Genomic DNA, 20,837 nt, shown 5'->3' on the forward strand with positions numbered 1-20,837 from the left:
AAATACAGTTGCGCAAAAATTATTAACCATCCCAATTTTTTCAACTTGTACAGTGCCAGTAGGGTGAAGAGAAATGCCCTTTATGCCTTTTCCTAAGTGGGACAATGTTATGGGGAAAAAATACTTAAGGAGGGCGATCAGGGGAAATAAGTAGAAGGGGAGTTCGCCTGGCGCAGAGTAGACTACACAGTGATGTAGCACTGTGATGCGTCCAACGGGTAGACGTCAAAATAGGCAGCATCCCTTTTCGCGACGTGACGTGTCCTTTGTTGGGTGTCTTAACCTCGTTTATAAGGCGACACAGAATGTATTTTCTACCCCATTGGTTACGCGCTTTGAATGCGAAAGAGGCGGGGAGGCCAGATGAAACAAACCGAGTCGGCTTTACCAGCCTGTATAAATACATACACAGGTATTGGGAAAAACTCGCTCCTGCTGTAGAGGAATCCACACATGGAATGTAAAGCGGCAAATAGACTTATCATTTTTGCGGTGGAGGAAATATTTCCCCCTTTCTACAAAACGGGGGAAACGTTCCCATCGTTAGCCACATATGTGAGCATTGTGAGCATATTTGCAGGGGGAACAAGGGAACTCCCTCCGTAGCAACTTTGTTTAACAAATCTTTTACGCAAATTATGCTTAGCAAACAGTGTTGAAAGGAATAGTTTATTCAAATTGTGCACACAAAGAGGGGTAGTGTGCGGGGGAAAGAAACAAACACGTTTGGGGGGGAGGCAACGCTGGGGTTTGAAGCGTTGTCAAAATATTGCCGCGTACATTTTTGGCTACAAAAAAAAATAAAAAAACAAAACAAAACAAAACAAAATAAAACAAAGTAAAATAATATAATATAATATGATAACAATAAATAAAAAAAAAAAAAAAAGGAGAAATTTACCCATGTGAAGGGGGTACTCCTTGTAAGACGTGGAGGAGGCAAACTCGGAAATACGCCTCCAAGCAGGTGAAATTTCATCTAAGACACCTTTCCTCTTCGCGCTGACGCTGGCGCTTCGCGGCTAGCCCAATTCGAGGATGTCTGTGCCGGCCGCGCCCTCCTCCGTGTCGTCGAAGAAGCCACTGCGCGTGATGAACTCGATGCACTTGATCAGCTTTTTCTCGTACAGGTAAATTTCCTTTTTCATCAGCTGGTACAGCAAAGGAGACTTCCTGTGAATGTTTAGCGTGTCTATAAGTTGCCTTTGTTTAAATGGTCTCCTTCGCATATTCGTTTGGTAATGCTTCCCCATGGGGTTGTTAAAAAGGGGATAGTAACTATTTTCATACATATTTTGCAAGCTATTTTGTTCCAGCTTGGTTAAGAGGGGAACGAAAATGGATTTCTCCCACTTATTGTTAAAGTATATATTTCGCCCGACAGCTGAGCAGTAGCTCTCAAATAATAATTCCTCAATTAGGCAATTTGGCTTCTTTTTTTTTTTTTTTTTTCCATTTTCATTATTCTCCTTGTGGATGGCTATTTTTTCTCTCGTTGGATAGTTTTTTTTCCTCTCCTGAATCCACTTTTCAATTTCTTTGGAGTCGTTCAGGATTTCTTCATCCTTGTCATTCTTTATATGGTTTAGCAGGTGGACATCCAAATCGTCAATGCTGTAAATCTGCCCGCAGTTATCTATGGGGCACTTTATATGCTCACTTTGGTTGTGTTCCTGCAGCTTATCTGCTTCGATATTTACATCACAATGGTGGCAAAAAATGAACTTACTATTTTCTTTACTTTTTTTTATCTGCGCATTTATTTCTTTCAGGCCAACTCCATCATCATCATCACCATCACCGTCATCCGTTATGTTTCCCTTTTTCGGATTTGTTTCCACGTGTTTGGACTCACCAACAATTGGAAGATTTATTTTTTGTCTTTTTTTCCCACCATGCTTCTTAACTGATGAGCATTGCTGCCCATGTCGTTCTTCAGTCGATTTCTTCCAATGGGTGATCCCCCTCACTGAACGGTTAATGTGCTGTGGGGCTACAGACGACTTCGTCGAAGGGAACCCCACACGGTTGTTGCTTTTGTGGAAGTTGTACGAACCTCTCATCGGGGGGTTCTGCCCATGGGCATAATTTCCACTCTCGTAGGAGTTATCCATTGTGTGATTTATCCAGTGGTTACCGTCTGCTGTGTTCGCATTGTCCACCATGTTGGTACTTCCCTGGTAGGGATCTTCCATATCTTCATTATCGCCACTTGTGGTGCCCATTTGGAGGAACCCATTACGGTACACCCCCCTGGGTTGTGCATAGACTGATTGTGGCGGAGGAGGCATTGCCCTACTAGGGCCATTATACAGACGGACGTTCCCCCTTTCGGAAGCCTGCTCGGGGGCGCCACTATAGTGATACCCGCCACTGCCTGTCCCACTACCGTCGTCCGCGTAACCATTCCCGTAGGAGGAAAAATAATTTTTTAAATAATTTCCATCTGGTGCTAGTGGTCCGTACGAAGGTTGCTCACGTTGGTAACCCTCCGTGTGGTTGGTCCTCCAGCGATTGTTGCTGGTCCAGTGTTGACTTTGCGCGCTGGGTGTTTCTCCCCAGGGGCGTCTGCCTATGCGATTATTATGAGGGTTTCCTCTTGGGCGCCAATAGGAGGCACCCCTATTCTGCATGGGCCAATTGGGGGAATGCCCACATGGTGGAGAAGCCCATTTGGGGGTCTGACTACTTTGTCTTGGCCCGTTCTGTACAGCTCCTTCTTCCGCGCGAAAGTGACCTCCGTAATTGTTATTCCCTTCATCTTGGCTCATTTTTTCTCCCACTTTTGCGCCAATATATTTTTTTCTTTTTTTATCGAACGGGGTAACAAATGCAGCGCGTAAAAATGGAATAATTCTTCATTTTTCTTGTCCTGCGGTTGAGCAAAGGCACAAAGGATGTTGTAGCATTCGTTCGGAGTTGCTACTATAGTGGCTTTGCTTTCTCCACAATTACATTGACCTTCTCAAAAAAAAAGTATTTAAATAGGCAAAAAAGAAAGTCAATTATATTTCGTGTTATCCATTTCGCATACAAGATGGTGTTTCTTTTTTATTCTAATTTTTTTCCCGTTTTCGCGCCATGCATTTATTATGTCAACATAACAACGGCGGGGGCGCTCCGCGGGTCGTCCTTTTTTTTTCTTTTTAAATTTTTGCAGAAGAAAAAAAAAAAAAATGGAGGAAATGCCAAACGAGGATGTATTTTTTTTTTTTTTTTTTTTTGTGCCCACGCAGAAATGCTATCTGTAAATATGCCATATGGACATCACGCAGATTCTTAACGCGCTCATGCATATATAGCTGGCTAATGGGCAACCAGGTTAAAGATTAAATCAGTCTGCACGAAATGAGGAATTTCACCAAATGAACCCCGTCCCCAACAGTATGACTACATGGTGATGGGAAAAATAGGAACATTCGCATATACGTACATTTCGCGTTACGGAAGTTGCCAACAATTTTGGAACCAAAGGATTTACTTCTTTTCTCCATGGGGAAGAGAAAGAGAGAAACCTCCTTTTATCCACGCACTTAAACTTTTCTTAAAAAAAAAAAAAAATGTTCAAATGTTAGAGAAGGGATATACCCCTTTTCTTGCACTCTGTGCTACGCCTCCTTCCACCTTATCGATATGGCAACCTTAGTAAGGGGAGACGTATTCATTTTTCTCTTATATTTTGCGATGCTATAATATATGGCAACGATGGACCCAGTTCACAACACTCATTGGGTGAGCTCCCACTTAGCATAATAATAATTGCGGTGCTAGTCGTTTTTTTGCAAAAATAAGTGTTTTCTTCTAGGGGAGCATTGCTGCGATGGTATTACTTCCACCATCAAGGATCCTCCCCCCCCTCCAACACACACATACGAAATAATCCACTGTTCAACAAAATCGCAAATCCATTATGTGCGTGATAGTATCACAGTGGTGTAGAAATTGTTGCCAGGAGTTTGGACTCCTTGTAGTTTAACCACCGTTGGTATGCACCTCCGCTTGGCGAACTCCGAAGCGCTACACCTTTTTTTATGCCCCTCCAACATATTTAACAAAAAGACAGACGTGATCAAAGCACAAGCACGATTTCTCTGCCTGCTTCCCCTCAGCGTTTTTACGTGACTACTTTGCACATTCGCAAAAAAAAAAAAAAAAAAAAAAAAAAGTGAAAATCATCTGCAGTAGCAGGAACGAAATACAAAAAAGGCTTCTCAAAGTTAACACCTGTTTAGCTAAGAAGTTGTCCACAATGAGGAGGTAAAAAATATGCGAATATGAGGATAAATAAAACTGCAAAAAAGTGACACGCCACTGTCTTTGCCTGCATTTGTGTAGCTAGCCATTTTTTTTTTTTTTTTATGCTAGCCAAAGTGAGGCACATACGGACATTGTCCCCACGGCCTACCCGTTGAACAGTCTCTCTCCTTCCTCTGCATTGTGTGACTTTTTCAAGTTGGTCGCCTCAACCAAATGGATAACACCAAAGGGGGAGAAGAGCACGAAAGCGAAGAAGTTGTAGTGCTTGCCAGCGAGGAAGATGGAGCCACCCCAGCCCCGCAAGTCCTACATGGCAACAAATTAAAGGCGAACGAAATCGAGCTGGAGCTGAAGGAGTGGAAAACGAATAAGGAGGACTGTCAGTCCTTTCTGAAAAACAAAACAATCATGAGTTTCGCAGATTATATATCCAAATACGACAGCGAAATTAAGAAAAAAAAAGATGAAGAGGAAATTGTCATCATCTGCACCATTGTCAATATACCTTACCAAGTCAGGAAGTACAATAATGAAAAATTTATTTTCTGGGACATTTCCGATTTGCAAAACACACAATCCAGGATTTTCCTCACGGGAGAAATTTGCGAACAATTTGAAGCGGAAAAAGAAGGAGCCGTTATCGCCCTTGTCAACCCAGTTGTGAAGGACAAGGATCCACAGTATTATAACTCCAGGTTGTTAGAAGTGTTGGACAAAACAAATTTAAAAGTTATTGGATTAATCGATAAATTGGAAAGGTGTAAGGGAAGGAAGCGAAATGGGGAGAGCTGCAAAATTGTCATTTACACGCCGCTCTTTGGCCACTTTTGCAAGTACCACGTTAAGCAGGATCGAACAAAACGAGGGAAGAAAAAGTACGGCAAAAGCTCCAGGTATGTGGAAGTGGGACCAATTACGTGGGACGAGGGGGAAGAAGCGGCAGCGGTGGATGAAGTGAACGAAGCGGATGGAAAGGAGAACGGCTCCTCCACTACCACCACGGAGGCAGAGAAGAAGAAGACGAAGAAGAAAAAGAAAAAGGAAGACACAGGCGGTACAGACGCTACAGGTGGAGAATCCTTCGACGTCGAATCCATCATAGGCATGTACACAAACAAAATAGAAGTAAAGGATAAAAAGAAAAAAAAGGAACTGGTGGAAAACAGAATAAAAGAACTGGACAACTTTTCAAAGCTAACGAATGACGGACTTGATCTGGAGCTCCTGAACAGTAAGGAACCCACGGAAAAGGAAGAACCCTCAACGACGCAGAAATCTGCCAACACTATCCTAACAGAACAGTGCCCCGAACTTATACACTTAATTAACAAATCGAATAAGACGGATGAAGACGAACAAGAAGTTAGTCAACAGGAAAAATTAAGAATTAAGGAAGAATCTCGAAAAAAAAATGAACAGCTAGCTGCATCCAATGAAGAAAAGCTAAAAAAAAAGTTTGACAATTTCTTAGTCAAATTAATTGAGTTACAAAAATCGAAAGACGAAAATGATGTGAAGACTCTCCTAAAGGGGCTCATTTACGTAACCAATAATTTCCAATTTAGCTTAAAGCATGTAAGCAGCTCCAATATCTTTGACGTGTGCTACAAACTTATGGATCACAGGAGTGAGGAAGTTGCCATCGCGGCTCTGAAATTCAAGAGGAAAATTAACACCCTCTATATTGATTACTACAAAGATAGGCTTAAGAGACAGAAAGTTAAGCAATCTGCGAAGGAAGGTCAGGACCCTGCTCACGTGGAGGTGGACAAAGGCGAACAGAACAAGCAGGACCAGCAGGTGTGTGCATAAATTCGGCGGAAAAGTAAATTACCTTCACATTTTTTTTTTGTGAAGTGGTGGATCTGATTTGATCACCTCGTCGTTTCGCATCACTCTTTTTTTTTTTTTGTAATTTTCGCAATTTTTTTGAAGTTAATATTTTTGACATATCCACGTGCGTGATTAGCCTAGTGGGTGTGCTTTCTTTTTCTGTTTACAACGTCACACGCGTATACCACGCGCAAATGTTTTGTATATAATGTCCCTTTTGAGGAACAACCTTCCCCTCCAACGCATAAACGTAATTGCAAACGCGGGAGAGACACCTCCTAAACTAATCACTCATCAAAGCAGAAAGGCAAAAAAAAAAAAAGGTGATATTTTTATGCCTATAAAACGGATTGCACCTTTGTTTCCTCTTTCTGGACATGTCCCTTGGTTAGTATCCCCTTCTTTTTGGTACATTCCAGTTTTCCATTTTTGCTTGAACAAAACGGCATTGCGACGTAAGCACAATTCTGTTGCGAGTTGTTGGTTCCCCTCTTTTCCACGTGCCAAATTGTTTTATTTCTACAAGTGCGTATGTACAAAATGTTTGCCCATTTACCTACTTGTATATTTTTCCTGCACACAGGAGTGGGGAATAAGCCGTCAAGTTCCTTTCCCCGATAACCGTTTATCCCCCCGGGGGTACAGCTAGCTTTTTTTTTTTTTTTTTTTGTTCATATTTTTACATGAACAAAATGTAAAAAAAAAAAAAACCTTCAAATGGCTTTATTTGGAGAAAACACTTTCACGACATCTCGTTTTAATCTCTCAAAATACACTACGCTGCTAAACAAATTAGAACAGTTTTATTTGGGCTACCCCCTTTGGTTGTCATTCACCACACAAAGCGAATACTAACAGCGCTCGCATAAATCACATCCCCCTTTCGTCGCGTTATCACCAAAATGACCATTGAAATCCCCCTACTGTTATCATCTACATTTCCCATAATATGGAAAACAGGTCTGGCGCAACTTTCCTTCGCCAAAACGGGTGGCTCATTAGCCGCTCTGAAGGGGACATCCCTGTTGCTGAGTAAAGTGGCCTCAACGAGCAAAGGGGGACTCCTGGCTTCCACCTCCACCCAGATTGACAATATAAAAGAGGCAGCACAAAAATTAATCGAAGAAATAGAAAAGAACGTCAACTTGAGCTTACTCTTTTACAATATTGAGGAGGAGGAAACGGCGGGCTACTACTTAATGAAAAGGAGGCAAGAACACGAGAAGGAGGTGCTCACCGGGTGAGCGGTGGTAGAAGCGGAACAGGAGATACGGGCAAATCAGCAGGAAGACGAAGACAGATCAATTGACGTCAAAATGGCGAGACGCCAAAACAGATGCAGACATCCTCCAAGAAGTTATTATCACGTGAAGGAGTGGGTGACATTCTCTTTTGAATGAAGCTAAGGGACAACCTCACCATGATCATTCGCCAACGCGTACTCACGCGTTTGCATAATTGCGCTTCTTTAAAAGGTGTAAAAAGTGAGCTGCAGTTTATATAGTTGTAAATTTTTAAAGGCATCCCACGTATGCATATGCACATATCTGTGTGCACTTTTTCCCTTTTTGCATTTTCTGCCTCACCAGAGTAAATCATCAATTATCCTGTTGACATTTTCCTTTTTTCAAAAGGAAAAACCAACTCTTTTTCATGCCAAGTCATTTGTTTACGCTAACGAAAATCGTAGCAGCCTTTTTATGTGTACCCTCCGTGAGGTTTTCCTTTTGTTATTTCAACAGTTGCGGTTTAAAAAGGCAGCTGGCCTACGCGCAGGGGGGCCTCCCTGTGTGCGCACGAAAAAAAGGACAAACCGTAGAACCACGTAGGGAGGAACCATCCGCGTAGTTCATATGAACAGATGTATATACGCCACATGTATAGACACATTTGGACGCATTTGCGTTTACTTACCCGCTTCTTCGAAATTTGCCTCTCATGGGGAAGTTCGCAGACACAGCCGTTACAACGATGAACCACGTCGATCGGAACAGTGAAACGGCAAGTGGCACGCTTAGCACCTCTGCTTCTACAAAACATGGCGTCATTTCGACAGTGCTACAAAAAAATGGGAACTCACGAAGGCAGACCAAAGTGGCCAGACTAACGGCGGCATTCGCGTGAGCCAAAATGGTCCAAATGTGGAGTTTCAAAATAATTCGTCACAAAGTAGGTGTACCATTTGGTGTATGGGGGGGACCAAAAAAGGAAGCGTTGTAAATCTTGGCTATTGTTTAGCGTGACAATTTTCCCGCACCAAAAAATAATCAAAGGAGAAATGAAGCTGTGATAGTAGGGGGGAATACATGACGTGAAAAAAAAAAAAATAATAAAATAAAATAAAAAATAAAATGAATGAACAGAGCCAGGCTAAATAAATGCTCACGTAAAGGCGGCATAAATTAGCGCAGTTTGTTGCCGCCCCACGTGTAAACGGTAAAAATAACAGAGGCGAAGAGAGCAAGAGACATCGCTTCTAGCATCTAGCAAATCGGAAAAAAAAAAAAAAAAAAAAAAAAATACATGTTTAAATAAATATGTATGCATATATGCATAGCTACTGTTTGCCAATTTGTAAAAAAAAGCATTAAACGGAGGCGGAGGCCTGCATATAAATATAGCTAAAATATATGCGTGCATATACCCATATATATATTTATATGTACATACATACGCGTTGGAGCACCTTTGCGCGGCCTTCATTTTAAACCCCACGCACAGTTACGCACTGCGAAAATGCGGAAAAAAGGGAATGCGCAGAGCAGCATCGTTTAATTAATCAGTCTGTTCCTTCGCCCGCAGGTAAGAAGAGATTTTTCCCCCCATATAAAGTAAAAAAAAGATACTTGGAATTTTTTGTTCCTTATTTCGCCGCCGAAGCAGAGAAACGCGTTAACGTGGGATCCTCCCAAATGGCATAAAAGCGGATGCATGTAGATCGAATGATTCATGCCTTTGCGGCGTGGCAATTATTAACACGTTAACTGGTTCAAATGCGTATAGGCAATTTATTCCATGTACCGGAAAGTATATAAAAGAACCCCCCCTTTTTGGTGAATACCCCTTTGAGTGAACAACCACGTGTGGCAGCGTGTATATAACCTTTTCACTCCCTCTGTGCCATTTGCCCACAGGGGAGCTCCCCTCAAAATGCTAAACAACAATGGTTTTAACGGAGGGGTGAATCAGATGAATGAATACCAAGGGGGGATGAACTTCCAGGGAAATGGCCCCTTTCCGGGGGGTGGCCAATTTCAATCCACCAGCAACAGTGAGCAACGGCAGCAAAACTACGGGCAGCTCCAAAACTGTAACAACGACTTTTATGGCGTGCAAAAAGTAAATGCGGTTAGCAACCACCAAGGCTTCGCCGACAGGAACGTAATGTATGGAAATGGCTCATTCGGAAGGCCTCCCCCCCCCCCGCCGGTGGGGGAGATTCCCAATTATTACAACGCCAATGGTGCAATGAGTGGAAATCCCATGGGTGGCATCCCCATGCCCCCTGCCGACGGGGGATTCAACATGTACCAGAACAAAAACAACAGTCAGCCCTTTTTTGGAAAGGAGCAAAATGGACCCAACTACAACGACCAAGCTTTATTCTCCCAAGTTAAGCAAAACGTATCAATATTTGGAAACAAAACGAAAAACAATGCCCCCCTTTTTGGCAACAATGTGAGGAATACAACGAAGTTGGATGTGCCCAGTGTTAGTCTGTATGACTTCGTAAGTCATGACAAATCCATTTTTGGAAATAGGTTAAAGGAAGGGAAGCCCCTCTTTTCAAATGCAAGGAATATGAACCAATCGATGGGAACAACTCCATGTGAGCAGCAAAGTAATAGCTACTTACCCAGTAACAACAATGTGCATAATGTATCTGCATATGGGGGGGATAAAAACTACATGAATTATAATTACGACGCGAAGGGACAGGCCACCTTTGGTATGAACCCCTCGAACTATATGGTATCCCCCAGTATGGGCCAGCCGGGGAACCAGCTCATGGGAAATACATACAACCAAAACAACCTCGGTGCCAACATGGAGTCAGTGCCCCCCACGCAGAATACCTATGGGGTCGTAGGGTCAAATACCTTCGGTGCAACCAATTTTAGTTACCCCCAAAGTTGTAACGCCCTGCAACAAAATATGCAGAATGAGCAGTACCCCATGTACGGTGCAGGTGGAGCATCTACGATGAACACATATGCTAGTTCAGCCTACGGGAACCAAATAGTAGTTGGGAACAACATGTCGTCACATCCAAACCTTCTATCGAGTGGTGGGTTCCACCCCTCTGTTGGGAACAACAACATGTGTGGCCCTCCTGTGGGGGGAACCACACAAATGGAAATGCAAATGCAAATGCAAAGCGTAAATTTTCCAAATAATGGTCCCAATTATAACGCCAACTCAAGTGTAGCAATGCAGAATACTTCGACACAAAATCCTGGCAAAGAACAAAACTGCGTAAGTGAACTCCAAGGGGAGGAAGTCTTATTCACAAACGAAAATGAAGTTTTGTTTGAAAAAAATTACATAAAACAGTACGGTATGGAGGGAGATAGCCAAATGGGCAAAATAAAAAAAATTCTTTTTTTTAATAAAAATTTTATAAAGTCCTTGGAACAAATAGCTAGCCATAATTTAAACAGTTACAACGAGAATAGGTCCACCATTTATACCTTCCCCTGTTCTATGTCATCAAATAATGTCACCTTCTACATGCAAGCTGTTGAGGACTGCAAGAAGGAAAGCCGCTTTGATGTGGACGAAGATTTGTACAATAAAATATTCTCCAAGCAAAATATGCAGCAAGCCTTCTCCGTTTTGAAAAATATAAATATGAACAAAAAAATGGACCAACAGGATATCGACTTGGATATTTACTACCCCCTTCTTCATGTGGAAAAGATAAAGTTTAGGGAGTCCATCACGGCAGAGCATTCGCGTGCACTTCCCGGTGCTCCCTTCCAGTTGGGCCAAATTCCAACCGTCATTTGAGACCGCCAGAGTGGCACAAAAGGACACCCAAAATTGTGACAGTTTATAATCCACCAATTTGTGACAGTTTAGCATCCACCACTTTGTGACAGCTTTGCCTGCCCCCCCACAGGGCACACCTCCCCATTTGCGTAACTCCCCCCCTTTCCTTTTTTCATGTGAAATAATTCAACATGCTTAACCATGCACATGCCAAATGGTGTGCAAGGATGTTTGGGGATTTTCTACCATCCCAAAAGTCGCAGTTACAATGTTCCTTTTTCAATTCACTGTGCATATGTGAAAATGCACACGCGTTTGTAGCACGCTAACTCACCCATTTTTATGTTTGCTTTTATTTGTAAATTTTTGTTCCATCTATTACACACGTGTAGCGGGGTGCATCACACCATTATGTCATGTCAACTAAACTCCCTGCCCCCATAACAGGGATAAAAGGCAACGACGATAAAATCCCTCATAGGGGTGTTAAATATTCCCCACTGCTTTGCCAAGCGGATACACACACATCCGCCAGGGAAAATTACCCATACAGAAATGAAAAGGTACTTAAAATGAATACAAAGGTTTTTAAACAAATAATGGGAACGTCATTAAAAATGTGTGCCAAACTATCGGCTCAACGGAACGGTCCACATTAACAAATAAAAGGGGCGCAAACACATCACAATGAGACAACCAAATTAGGGCAACACAAATGGGAAGAAAAAAAAAAAAAAAAAAAAAAAGCGAGCTAGCCATTGTAACTGCTCACCAACTTTATGCCGTATGCTCAGTTTGGTCATTCACCCAAGTGAGCTTAAACCGGCTTCAAAAATTAACTAACATATATGCTAGCGCGGAAAACAAACGGCGACGTGCACATAGGACATACTGCTCGCCTTGCAAAAACTGTGTAAGCGAAAAATGACGCCTCCTGGGGGGCGAATATTAAAGATCAAACCACACGGGTAACTAAGCTTGTGGCCACCACGCCATGTACCCACGTGCCGTTAGTACACCTAGTGAGGTGACACTTTGTCTGTGAAAAATTACCCCGGGGAGTTTCCTTTCCTCGTTTTAATTCGCCAGTGGGGCCAATCATTCGGTGCTGTTAAAAAAAGATCCTTACAGCGGCGCGTGTATGTCGGGCGTGAACCTCCTTGGGGGGTCGGATCGCCCAGCGGAAGGTACTCGTTATGGGATCATCCCATCTGGTGAAGCCGGGCGCTTCCACGAAAACACCCACAATGCACATCAACCGGTACAAACTATTCAGAGCATCCAACTAGGCAAATATAGGAATTGCTCTCCCCCAGTATTACTAACTAACCCCGCTCCGGTGGTACCCCCCCCGCGGAACGAAACCAGTTGAGCACATAGTTGTAATAACTCGACGCCGTGTTGGTGGCCTCCGAAATGAACTCGTTCAGTGTCTCGTCGTTGTCCAACTCGTCCTCATAACTATCATACGAATCCCTATACTTTATCATAATCCTCTTCAGCTTCCCACATTTCCCCGATATGTAATAAGCAATAGTAAAAATGTCACTAAAATCTTCCTCACAAATCCTTCCCCTGTAACTTTTAAACTTCCTCGATGGGTTCCCATTCGCCGGGGGAGCAGATAAAGCATTTGTATACCTCTGGTTATTTGTAACAAAATTAAATTCTTGCAAAACATTTCTGTGACTTTCCAAAGGGTTATACAAATACCCCTCAATGTTATCAAACAGAACATCAAACCCTATGCTCAATTTTTGTAAATTTTCCATTGTGTATAAAATTTTAAATAACCCTTGTAACCCCAAGAGGGTAAAATCGAAGATGAATTTCCAAACCCAATGATCATGATGAAGGGGATAATAACATACTTCCAATTTCTTCAACAATGGAAAGGAACAATTACGTAAAATGTGTAACCATTCCATTGTTTGACATCCAATTATTGTTAACTTTTCCAGTTTTGAAAAAACGGATGGAGATAGAGCAAAGGGTTCATGTCTTGGCGTATTATCATTCATACAATATTCTGGTGATAGTAATTCTAACGTCTTTAAATTTGACACATTTTGAAATATTATTGCAGCTACTTCGTGAATATACATTCCATTGCCTGAGTAAATTTTCTCCGACGTGTTCATATGCTTGATGTTTTTCATTTGGTGTAAGTAGAACTGTCTCTTGTATATTGGAATGTGGGACCACCTCTCATCCAAAGTTAACTTTTTCACATGGGTGAACACATTAATTCGGTTATTTATCACGTAGCTGCTCAGCTTGTTTAGCAACTCACACTCTAGTATTTTTTCCGCACTTAGGAAGTTTAGGCACTTCACATACACGTCTGGGGAGAGTGGGAACTCTCTCCCGGGTACAATATTAGGGGGGTCGTCCCCCTCGGTAAGCGCTGTGGACGTCTCAATTCGGTTGAGTGAGTTGGTTCTGTTAGCTTCGTTTCCCACCCCTGGTGCGATTTCCAAAGCGGGGTCCCCCCCAGGAGGATCCTCCCCCTCCGACTTCACCAAAAACACGTTCTTGAAATTGTTCTTCAGGGCATCCCAGAAATTGAGCGGCTCCTCGATTTCTATCCACTCCCCTTCGTCCAGGTTCCCCCCCGCAATATCTTCCCCATCGTGTTCCTCACCATTTCCCTTGTCCTTCACGTCGTTCTCCTCATCCCTACCTTGTTCTTCGTTGTCGTTTTCCTTACCATCTTCGTCATGCTCATCATCACCTCTATTGGAAGGTGCCTCCCCGGAGGAGTCTCTCCCCTCACCACTAAACTTGTCTACCTCCCCCTCCGACGAGCTTTTCCGTTCATCGGTCCTAGAGTCCCCTTCATGTGATTCACTATGCGTCTCCCTCCTATGACCGCGTGTACCCTTACCATTCACAATACTTTTAATGCTGCTCTGCCTAATATTGTAGCAATTTCTTCGATACATGGAGCGTCCCCTTTCTTGATATTTCTTCGAGGACCTCTCCATCCGCGCAACAGGGTTAACTCCTTCTCCTTTGTGAACACTCCTTTTCAGTTCCTCATCGTTGCACCGGATTATATTTTCAGCGTGCGGGCTGTTCTTCGGGGGATGCTCACAATTCCAGCGCTGACCACGCTGATCGTGCTGATCGCTCTGATAGCAGTTCGACTCGCCATTCCCCTTCGTAGGGTTTCCTGCCGAGTGGTCCTCGCCGTCCTCCCTCTTGTCACTGTTGCCACTTGGTTCCCCATCACGGGAGTCACCACCCCGCGGCAAGACTTCTATCGAGTCATCCGCGATTTCCGAAGCGGGCTCTAATCGCGTCATGCTGTTGAATTTACTCTTGTGCATATCTTTATAACACTTTGAACGCCCTAACGTTGCATCGTTCTTCACATTTCGATGAGTCCCCTCCCGTGCAGTTATATCCTGTCCACAATATTCCTGCTGCAGGAGATGTGGAACCGGATGATGATCTGTGTAAAAAAAATTATTTGAATTTTCCGCCTTGTCCGATTTGTCAACTGCCTTATCTCCCTGGGAGCATTCGGTGTTGATTTTTTCTGGCGAGTGACAATAGTTTCCACTTTCGCCCTTGTGAAAAATCCTATACTTGCGGATTTTTTCCTTTACTATTGTGTGTAAGTGTTTTTTTTCCTTTAATTTTTTTGTGTGTTCACTATGTTGCGCATCTGGAGTGTTTCCATTTAATGCGTAACTTTTAATTTTCGTCTTCGCATTATTGCATTTTATGTTACTGCTGAAAAAATCTCCTTCACCTTCACGTATACCGCTCGAAACAGTACGCTCGGAAGATATTTTCCAATTTGTTAAGCCAAATGGCATGTCTTTTTCTGAATTTTGATTCGTCTTATTGGGAGAAGAGTCTACCGATTTTATCTTATCGTTATGGATGTCCTTCACCGAATGGGTAATGTGCTCATTTATTTTTCTCGTTGTTTTCGTTATTTCGTTATTTATTTTTTCCTTTTGTCTACTAGCCATTTTTTTTTTTTTTTTTTTTTTTTTTTTTAATTAGTAGCTTGTTCCAGCCATATTTAAAAAGATGAAAAAATTGCAAATCTGAATTAACACCTTACTGCTCACCAAAAAAGTAAAAAATTATTGATTTACGTTTTTCTTTTTTTTTTTTACGATTGTTCAATTTAAAAGGCGAAACATTACCGTTAAGACGGATGAGATGGTTCACAAATTAACATTAAGGTTAAAGCGGTTTGTAAAAAAATTTCCAAATGATGAACGCAACTGAATGAGAAACAAAGCAGACTCTAAACATTACGCCAATTGTAGATTAAATCATGTAGAGGGAAAAAGCGGGGAAACGGAAAAAAACATTCATTGAACCTTTTAATTGCGCAGTTTTCCTGACACGATCGCTTAAAATGCTTCGCTTCTTTTTACATATATATGTATACATATTTGTATGTTATATACACACCACGGAAGGAGCGGAAAATAATCACCCCAGGGGGAAAAAAAAAAAGAGTTATAGAAACGTTTTGTGTGCGAACTTGAACGCTGTTGGGATTCTATTTTTTTCCTCACGCGGCGGTATACCATCAAGTGAGGTTACCAACCGTCTGGTGTAATGGAATTTTTTTTCTAACAACTGCCTATAGCGTTTGTTATAGCGATTTTGCGGACAGTGTGCTTTTTTCCATTTCCACGTGTCCACCGCTACCTTCACCCTCACTATTCCTCATTACACCTTTCTCACATCCTTTCTGCACCTTTTTTACGCTTTTTTTTTTTTTTTTTTTTTTTTGCCCGTTTTGGCGAGGTTTAAACTTGGGGTCTTCCGCGGACAATTGGTCTATCAGCCAAATTAAATCGAATTAAACTAATTTTTTTTTTTTCCCCTTATTTTTACCTGAACAAGTAATAATTTTTTTTCCGAAATAGCTAAAATGTTCAAGTTTAAAAAAAAAAAAAAAAAAAAAAATCTCAAACACAAATCAGGTGGAGCAAAAACTAACGTAAAAATTAAAAATCGTCTTTAAAAATAAATTGACAATTGTTGTTTTGTTTCTGGACCGTAAAACGAAAGGGGTGTACGGTGAAACATGAAGAGGCGAAGATAGATCCCACTTTGCCTCTTCTTCGTTTGGGTAAAATGCACACTAGGTGGATTTTCCTTCGGGTTGAACGCGTGCCCCATGGAACTGCCACAAAGGGGGCGTTGCTGTCGCGAGGGCATATTATACTCACATGTATAGGTACATCCCTGCGTATGTGTCCATTTGTTCTACATTTATAAGGTTTTTCGGTGGGAACTTTACCAAAGCGGGAAGGGAGGAAGAGCCCTGTTTTAGGAATTGGCTACACATGGTTGGGACATATCCATTCGTGAAAATCAGCGATAGTGCGCCCGCGTGTCTGTGCCTATGTTCACCTTTTTGCCTATCCATTTGGTCAGTTTATCCCGTTTATTCTGCGTATACCGCTTCCTTCGTCTCTCCCGTCTTTAAAAGGGCCTCCTTCACAGAAGAAACAGTGCCCGCTCAATTGCGTAGCCATTTACCTGCTTTGAAATTCACTCAAGGAACGTCCCCCCTTCGCCGCTCCGTTACACCTAAATTAACTCCACTGCGTCAGTTATCCCACTGAAATCACGCACATTTGTGAGTTCCTTAAATGTTCTGTAGAATGTATCATACTTGTAAAAACTTTTAACCTTATTGGAGACCAAAAATCGGGGCGCCACCTTCTTCCCGTATACCTGCGGCATCATATGCACACACGTTCGGCAGTAACGAATAAATGCTTTAAAAAAAAAAAAAAAAAAAAAAAAAATGTGCCCATGCGGCTATGCTGCCTATTTCTACCTTGCTTACCTTTTCAAACACCGAAAAATCGTTCAAGCCATAGAGGGCTTCCAGGTGTGGCTTCTTTATGTTCCGAGTTAGCAGCAGGATGAAGTTTTTGTACTCCACCAGCTCTACGTTTATTTTGAATAGAAAGTTTTGTAGGGCGTTGAAGTTGTGGGGCTCTGAGGGGGGAGATGCGAAGGTGTGGGGGAATGCAGGGTGAGCTTTATCTGCAGTTTTTGCGCGGTCGCTGACTAGCTGATACAGTCTTACAACAACCCTTCCCCCCATCCATTCATTACTTACTGTTTAGAAGCGCATGTTTCAGCGCGTGTATGACGGAGTCCCTGTTCGAGATGGCACTTAGCTCTTTATTTATATCATAAAAGAGAACAAGTGTCTTTTGGTTGTTCTTCTCCTTGCCTGCAGGGTTTTTTGTGTCCATTTCCCCTTTCGATGAACTTCTCCACGGGGGCGTTTTACTCCTTGCTAAATTAAGCGCGTTTAGGGATGGCTCATATGGGGGCCCACCTTTGGGCCCATATTTCTGCACATCTAAAACGTTTAAATAATCGTTTTTAAATGCGTCACTTAAGGTGCTTCTCCCCCTGTATTCATTTTTGTTTGCACTGTCTTGGGGGATACACTTATAAAGTTGCCCGCAGTCTCCTTTTTTCGATTCGTATTCTACCAATTGTGTGTTAAATGGAACATCCCGTTTATTCCCCCAGCCTTGTGGTTGTTTGTTTGTCTCTTCTCTTACGGATTCGTTTTCAGGCAGTACATATGCCTCATCCGACATGGTAAAATTTTCGCTCCTCCGATAGGCATTTTTATGGTTCAACGAATCGTTCTCTAGGATGTGCTCCTTTTTTATTCTACTTTGTTTTTTATTCTTTCCGCTTTTGAAATTTTCCCCATTTTTGTGCATATGTTTTTTCAGGGCTTCCCTATATGTATGCCTCAGGTTATCGTAGTAGGCGGACGTCTTATCTGCATCGTCTGCATACAGATTGGTGAAGCAGTAGGTCGAGTTTGCTTCACTCAGAAACGGATCATCGTCCTGTGTTGTTCCTTCCTCTCCCCTAAATGAACCACTACTTTTATATTTACTCCTATTTTTTCCCTTTCCCTTTTTGTACATGTTATTTTCTGCGCTTTCTTCAGTAAAGCTGGTGTCTATTTCCTTTTCCTTCTTTGCATCGCCCATTCTTTGTATCTCTTTGCTTAAATGGTTACGTGTTCTTCCTTTATGTTTTCTCACGCTACTAAAATTAACCCATCCTTCATCGTCCACATTTTCTTGTGGCACCCCTTTTGTAGAATTTACAGGTCTGTTTTCTTTCAAGTGTTGGAACATGAAGTGGGCATCCCTATTAATACCTTCGGGGATTTCCGAATAGTCTCTGGAGAGGGGGGGAGAGAGAAGAGGAGTTGATTTATTTTGGGTTCTGTAGTTGACCCCTCTGTTAGTGAAACTCCTTCGATGATGTAATTGCTCTTTTATTTATTTTTTGCATCTCCTCTTTATGGGGTTTCTCATAGGTGTGTGCCTATTTGTGCATCCGCCTATGTAACCTAAAGCTTGGGCGGTCCTTCGAGCCCAGGTGTGCCCCCTCCAGCGACGTAGCTTCAAAGCTGCCCTTGAAGGAATCTCCACTCCTTCTGTCCCTCGGGTTTTTAAAAACGACTTCTGCGGGAGAGGGGTGGAACAAATGGGAAAAAAACAGTTGACCCTAACGTGGTGTGCTAGAACGTATGTCTACAAAGTCGCCGAAAAATTCCTCGTCAGATTGCTCCCTTTTTGTCCCACTTGGCGCATGCAACCTATTATTGTGGAGCAGCCTTTTCAAGGCGTAAACTTTTCACCTTACTTTTGAGGAGGTAAATCTGGTAAATATAAATTTTCTTTAAAAAGTCATTCATCTCTTGTCTTGAATTAAACATTTTCTCGCAATTGAAGGTGACATTTTTAATATGATTGGACAGTATGGAAATTGTTGCTTCTATTTGAGGGTATTTATTTTTTATTCTTCTTAAGTACTTCATGATTTTTATTATTTTTTCATATTTTTGGAGGATTTCTTCTTCTACTTTTTGGCTAACTGGGTTGGAATATTTTTTGTGAAATTTTAAGTTGGTCAGTGGGTGTCCATGCAGGTTCATCGAGGGGAACGGCCCTTTCGAATTTTCCCTCTGCAGAAGAAGGGGGGTTAAGAGAAGGAAAGAAAAAAAAAAAAGTGGGGAAGATAATAGTGGACAATTTTTGTCTTTTCTTTATTTGTGGGAGGTTGAAGGAGCATATCTTCTGCGAAGATGACTGTCTCATTTTTCTACGCTTGGAAAGTTACTCACCCCGTGGAAAGGGAATGTACCCCCGTCCTGTGTGCACTCCCTGTCTTCATAACTTAGCTCAGTCCTGACGTAGGAGTCGTCTATATTTGTGTTGTCCCCACTTATGGCAGCCCATGGAGGGCACACAGAATTATTTTTTCCCCCTTTAATATTTTTTTTGACTCCCTTTGGGGCTAACACAGTGTCAAACAAATTTACTTTTTCCTCCAAAATGGTGCTGTCATAGGTGATACGTTGGGAAAAATTCATGCCATTCGTTTTTTCATACTCTGCAGAACTGTCCGTTACGTTCGAGCAATAGCTGTTGCTTGAGTCGGATGTGTGACCCTCATCGGTATATTCGCTATTTCGATATAGTTGTTTTTTTGCTCTGTCTGGTTTATTACATGCACCTTTTTTCCCACCCCCTGAGTCATAACAAAAGGGGGAAATTCCACCCGCCGCGCAAATGTGGCCATGTCCATGTCCATATCCATCGTCGTAATGGTAACCCCGATTCCCCCGCAGATTGTTTTTACTCAACCCACTATTCTCATGAAAACATTTTTTTATATTCTCCTTGTAAGCTAATAATTCCTCCAAGTTGTAGTTAACCTCCAGGTTAAGGTCTATGTATTGTTCCTCTTTGCTATTTCTTAGCAGAACGTCGTAGTTGACGCAGTAGGGGATGTTTCTACATTTTTCACTTTTGTGCCAGATTTTTTTTTTTCCTTCCCTGACGTAATTTTTGAGCATTTCCGCGTGTCCATCCTCTTCGTGCATTTTTTTTTTTTCTTTCTTCACTCACATTTGGTTAAAAAGTGGACAAGAGAAACGATTTGACATTCCACGGAGCGTGGATCTTGTATGAAGGACTCTCGTACTATTCGCCATCCGTTGGGGACATTACGAAGTTTCGCCTTTTGCGGGCGGACGGCTCTCCAACGAACGGAGCGCTGCAACGTATCGCTATTTTTTTCGGATTTTTTTTTTTTTTTTCTCTCCATCACAGGGTATGAGTTCACCCGCCCGCACGTTTGTGCGTTTGTTTGCCATCCTAGCAGTAGGAAAAAAAAAAAAAAGACAAAACGTTGCGCAGCATATTGGGAACGCGCCGCAAGGGGGGGGAGCCAAAATGGGGACTTCCCTCGATCACAGCATCGCGTCACTCCCCTACGAGTGAAGAAGTGGGACGAGGTAAGTTCCCCCGGGAAAGAAACCTTTCGCAAAAATCAGAAAAATGGAAAAATCCTTTAACATGCGAATGGCCCTTACAAAGGGAGGATCATTTTTTTTAAAGCCACTCTGGTATGCCTTCCCCTTTGCCGTTAACCCACACAGTGTAGTGTCCTTTCCTGCATAAGAACAGCTCGTTCTTCATTTAATTATCACAAGTAAATGTAGCTATTTCACAAAAAAAAGGGGCAAGAAAAGGCGGACACACAGGTGTTGAGCACGACGGTGTGGACATAAATAAACACAGACAGGACAATATAAAAGTGGACTGCACAAAAGTAGTAAATATAAATTTAAACGCACATGTATGCGCCTGTTTAAGCGGCGGGGGAAGGACAGGCAAATGACCAACACGGATAAGTAATCACGAAGGTAC

At 42.3% G+C, this 20,837-nt stretch overlaps 6 protein-coding genes across 6 annotated transcripts; 3 read left to right on the plus strand and 3 right to left on the minus strand.

Moving 5' to 3' along the window:
• Positions 1–1,022: 1,022 nt before the first annotated feature.
• Positions 1,023–2,771, minus strand: PCOAH_00043700 (Uncharacterized protein; the record flags this gene model as incomplete). Its single annotated transcript, XM_020061154.1, has 1 exon — positions 1,023–2,771. One exon carries the CDS (start codon positions 2,769–2,771, stop codon positions 1,023–1,025), a length of 1,749 nt encoding a protein of 582 aa, XP_019916623.1.
• A 1,699-nt stretch (positions 2,772–4,470) lies between these two features.
• On the plus strand, positions 4,471–6,069 carry PCOAH_00043710 (Uncharacterized protein; the record flags this gene model as incomplete). Its single annotated transcript, XM_020061155.1, has 1 exon — positions 4,471–6,069. The coding sequence occupies one exon, from the start codon at positions 4,471–4,473 to the stop codon at positions 6,067–6,069; it is 1,599 nt and encodes a 532-aa protein (XP_019916471.1).
• Positions 6,070–6,992: 923 nt separating this feature from the next.
• PCOAH_00043720 (Uncharacterized protein) lies at positions 6,993–7,334 on the plus strand (the record flags this gene model as incomplete). The annotated part of the gene is made up of 1 exon (XM_020061156.1): positions 6,993–7,334. One exon carries the CDS (start codon positions 6,993–6,995, stop codon positions 7,332–7,334), a length of 342 nt encoding a protein of 113 aa, XP_019916608.1.
• A 1,906-nt stretch (positions 7,335–9,240) lies between these two features.
• On the plus strand, positions 9,241–11,100 carry PCOAH_00043730 (Uncharacterized protein; the record flags this gene model as incomplete). Its single annotated transcript, XM_020061157.1, has 1 exon — positions 9,241–11,100. The coding sequence occupies one exon, from the start codon at positions 9,241–9,243 to the stop codon at positions 11,098–11,100; it is 1,860 nt and encodes a 619-aa protein (XP_019916287.1).
• Positions 11,101–12,407: 1,307 nt separating this feature from the next.
• PCOAH_00043740 (Uncharacterized protein) lies at positions 12,408–15,068 on the minus strand (the record flags this gene model as incomplete). The annotated part of the gene is made up of 1 exon (XM_020061158.1): positions 12,408–15,068. One exon carries the CDS (start codon positions 15,066–15,068, stop codon positions 12,408–12,410), a length of 2,661 nt encoding a protein of 886 aa, XP_019916693.1.
• Positions 15,069–16,656: 1,588 nt separating this feature from the next.
• On the minus strand, positions 16,657–20,008 carry PCOAH_00043750 (Uncharacterized protein; the record flags this gene model as incomplete). Its single annotated transcript, XM_020061159.1, has 6 exons — positions 16,657–16,803; positions 16,919–17,073; positions 17,198–18,297; positions 18,470–18,584; positions 18,766–19,087; positions 19,247–20,008. The coding sequence occupies 6 exons, from the start codon at positions 20,006–20,008 to the stop codon at positions 16,657–16,659; spliced, it is 2,601 nt and encodes an 866-aa protein (XP_019916658.1).
• Positions 20,009–20,837: the final 829 nt, after the last annotated feature.

This window comes from Plasmodium coatneyi, chromosome 12 (assembly GCF_001680005.1).
Source record: "Plasmodium coatneyi strain Hackeri chromosome 12, complete sequence".
Classification (NCBI taxonomy): Eukaryota; Apicomplexa; class Aconoidasida; order Haemosporida; family Plasmodiidae; genus Plasmodium; species Plasmodium coatneyi.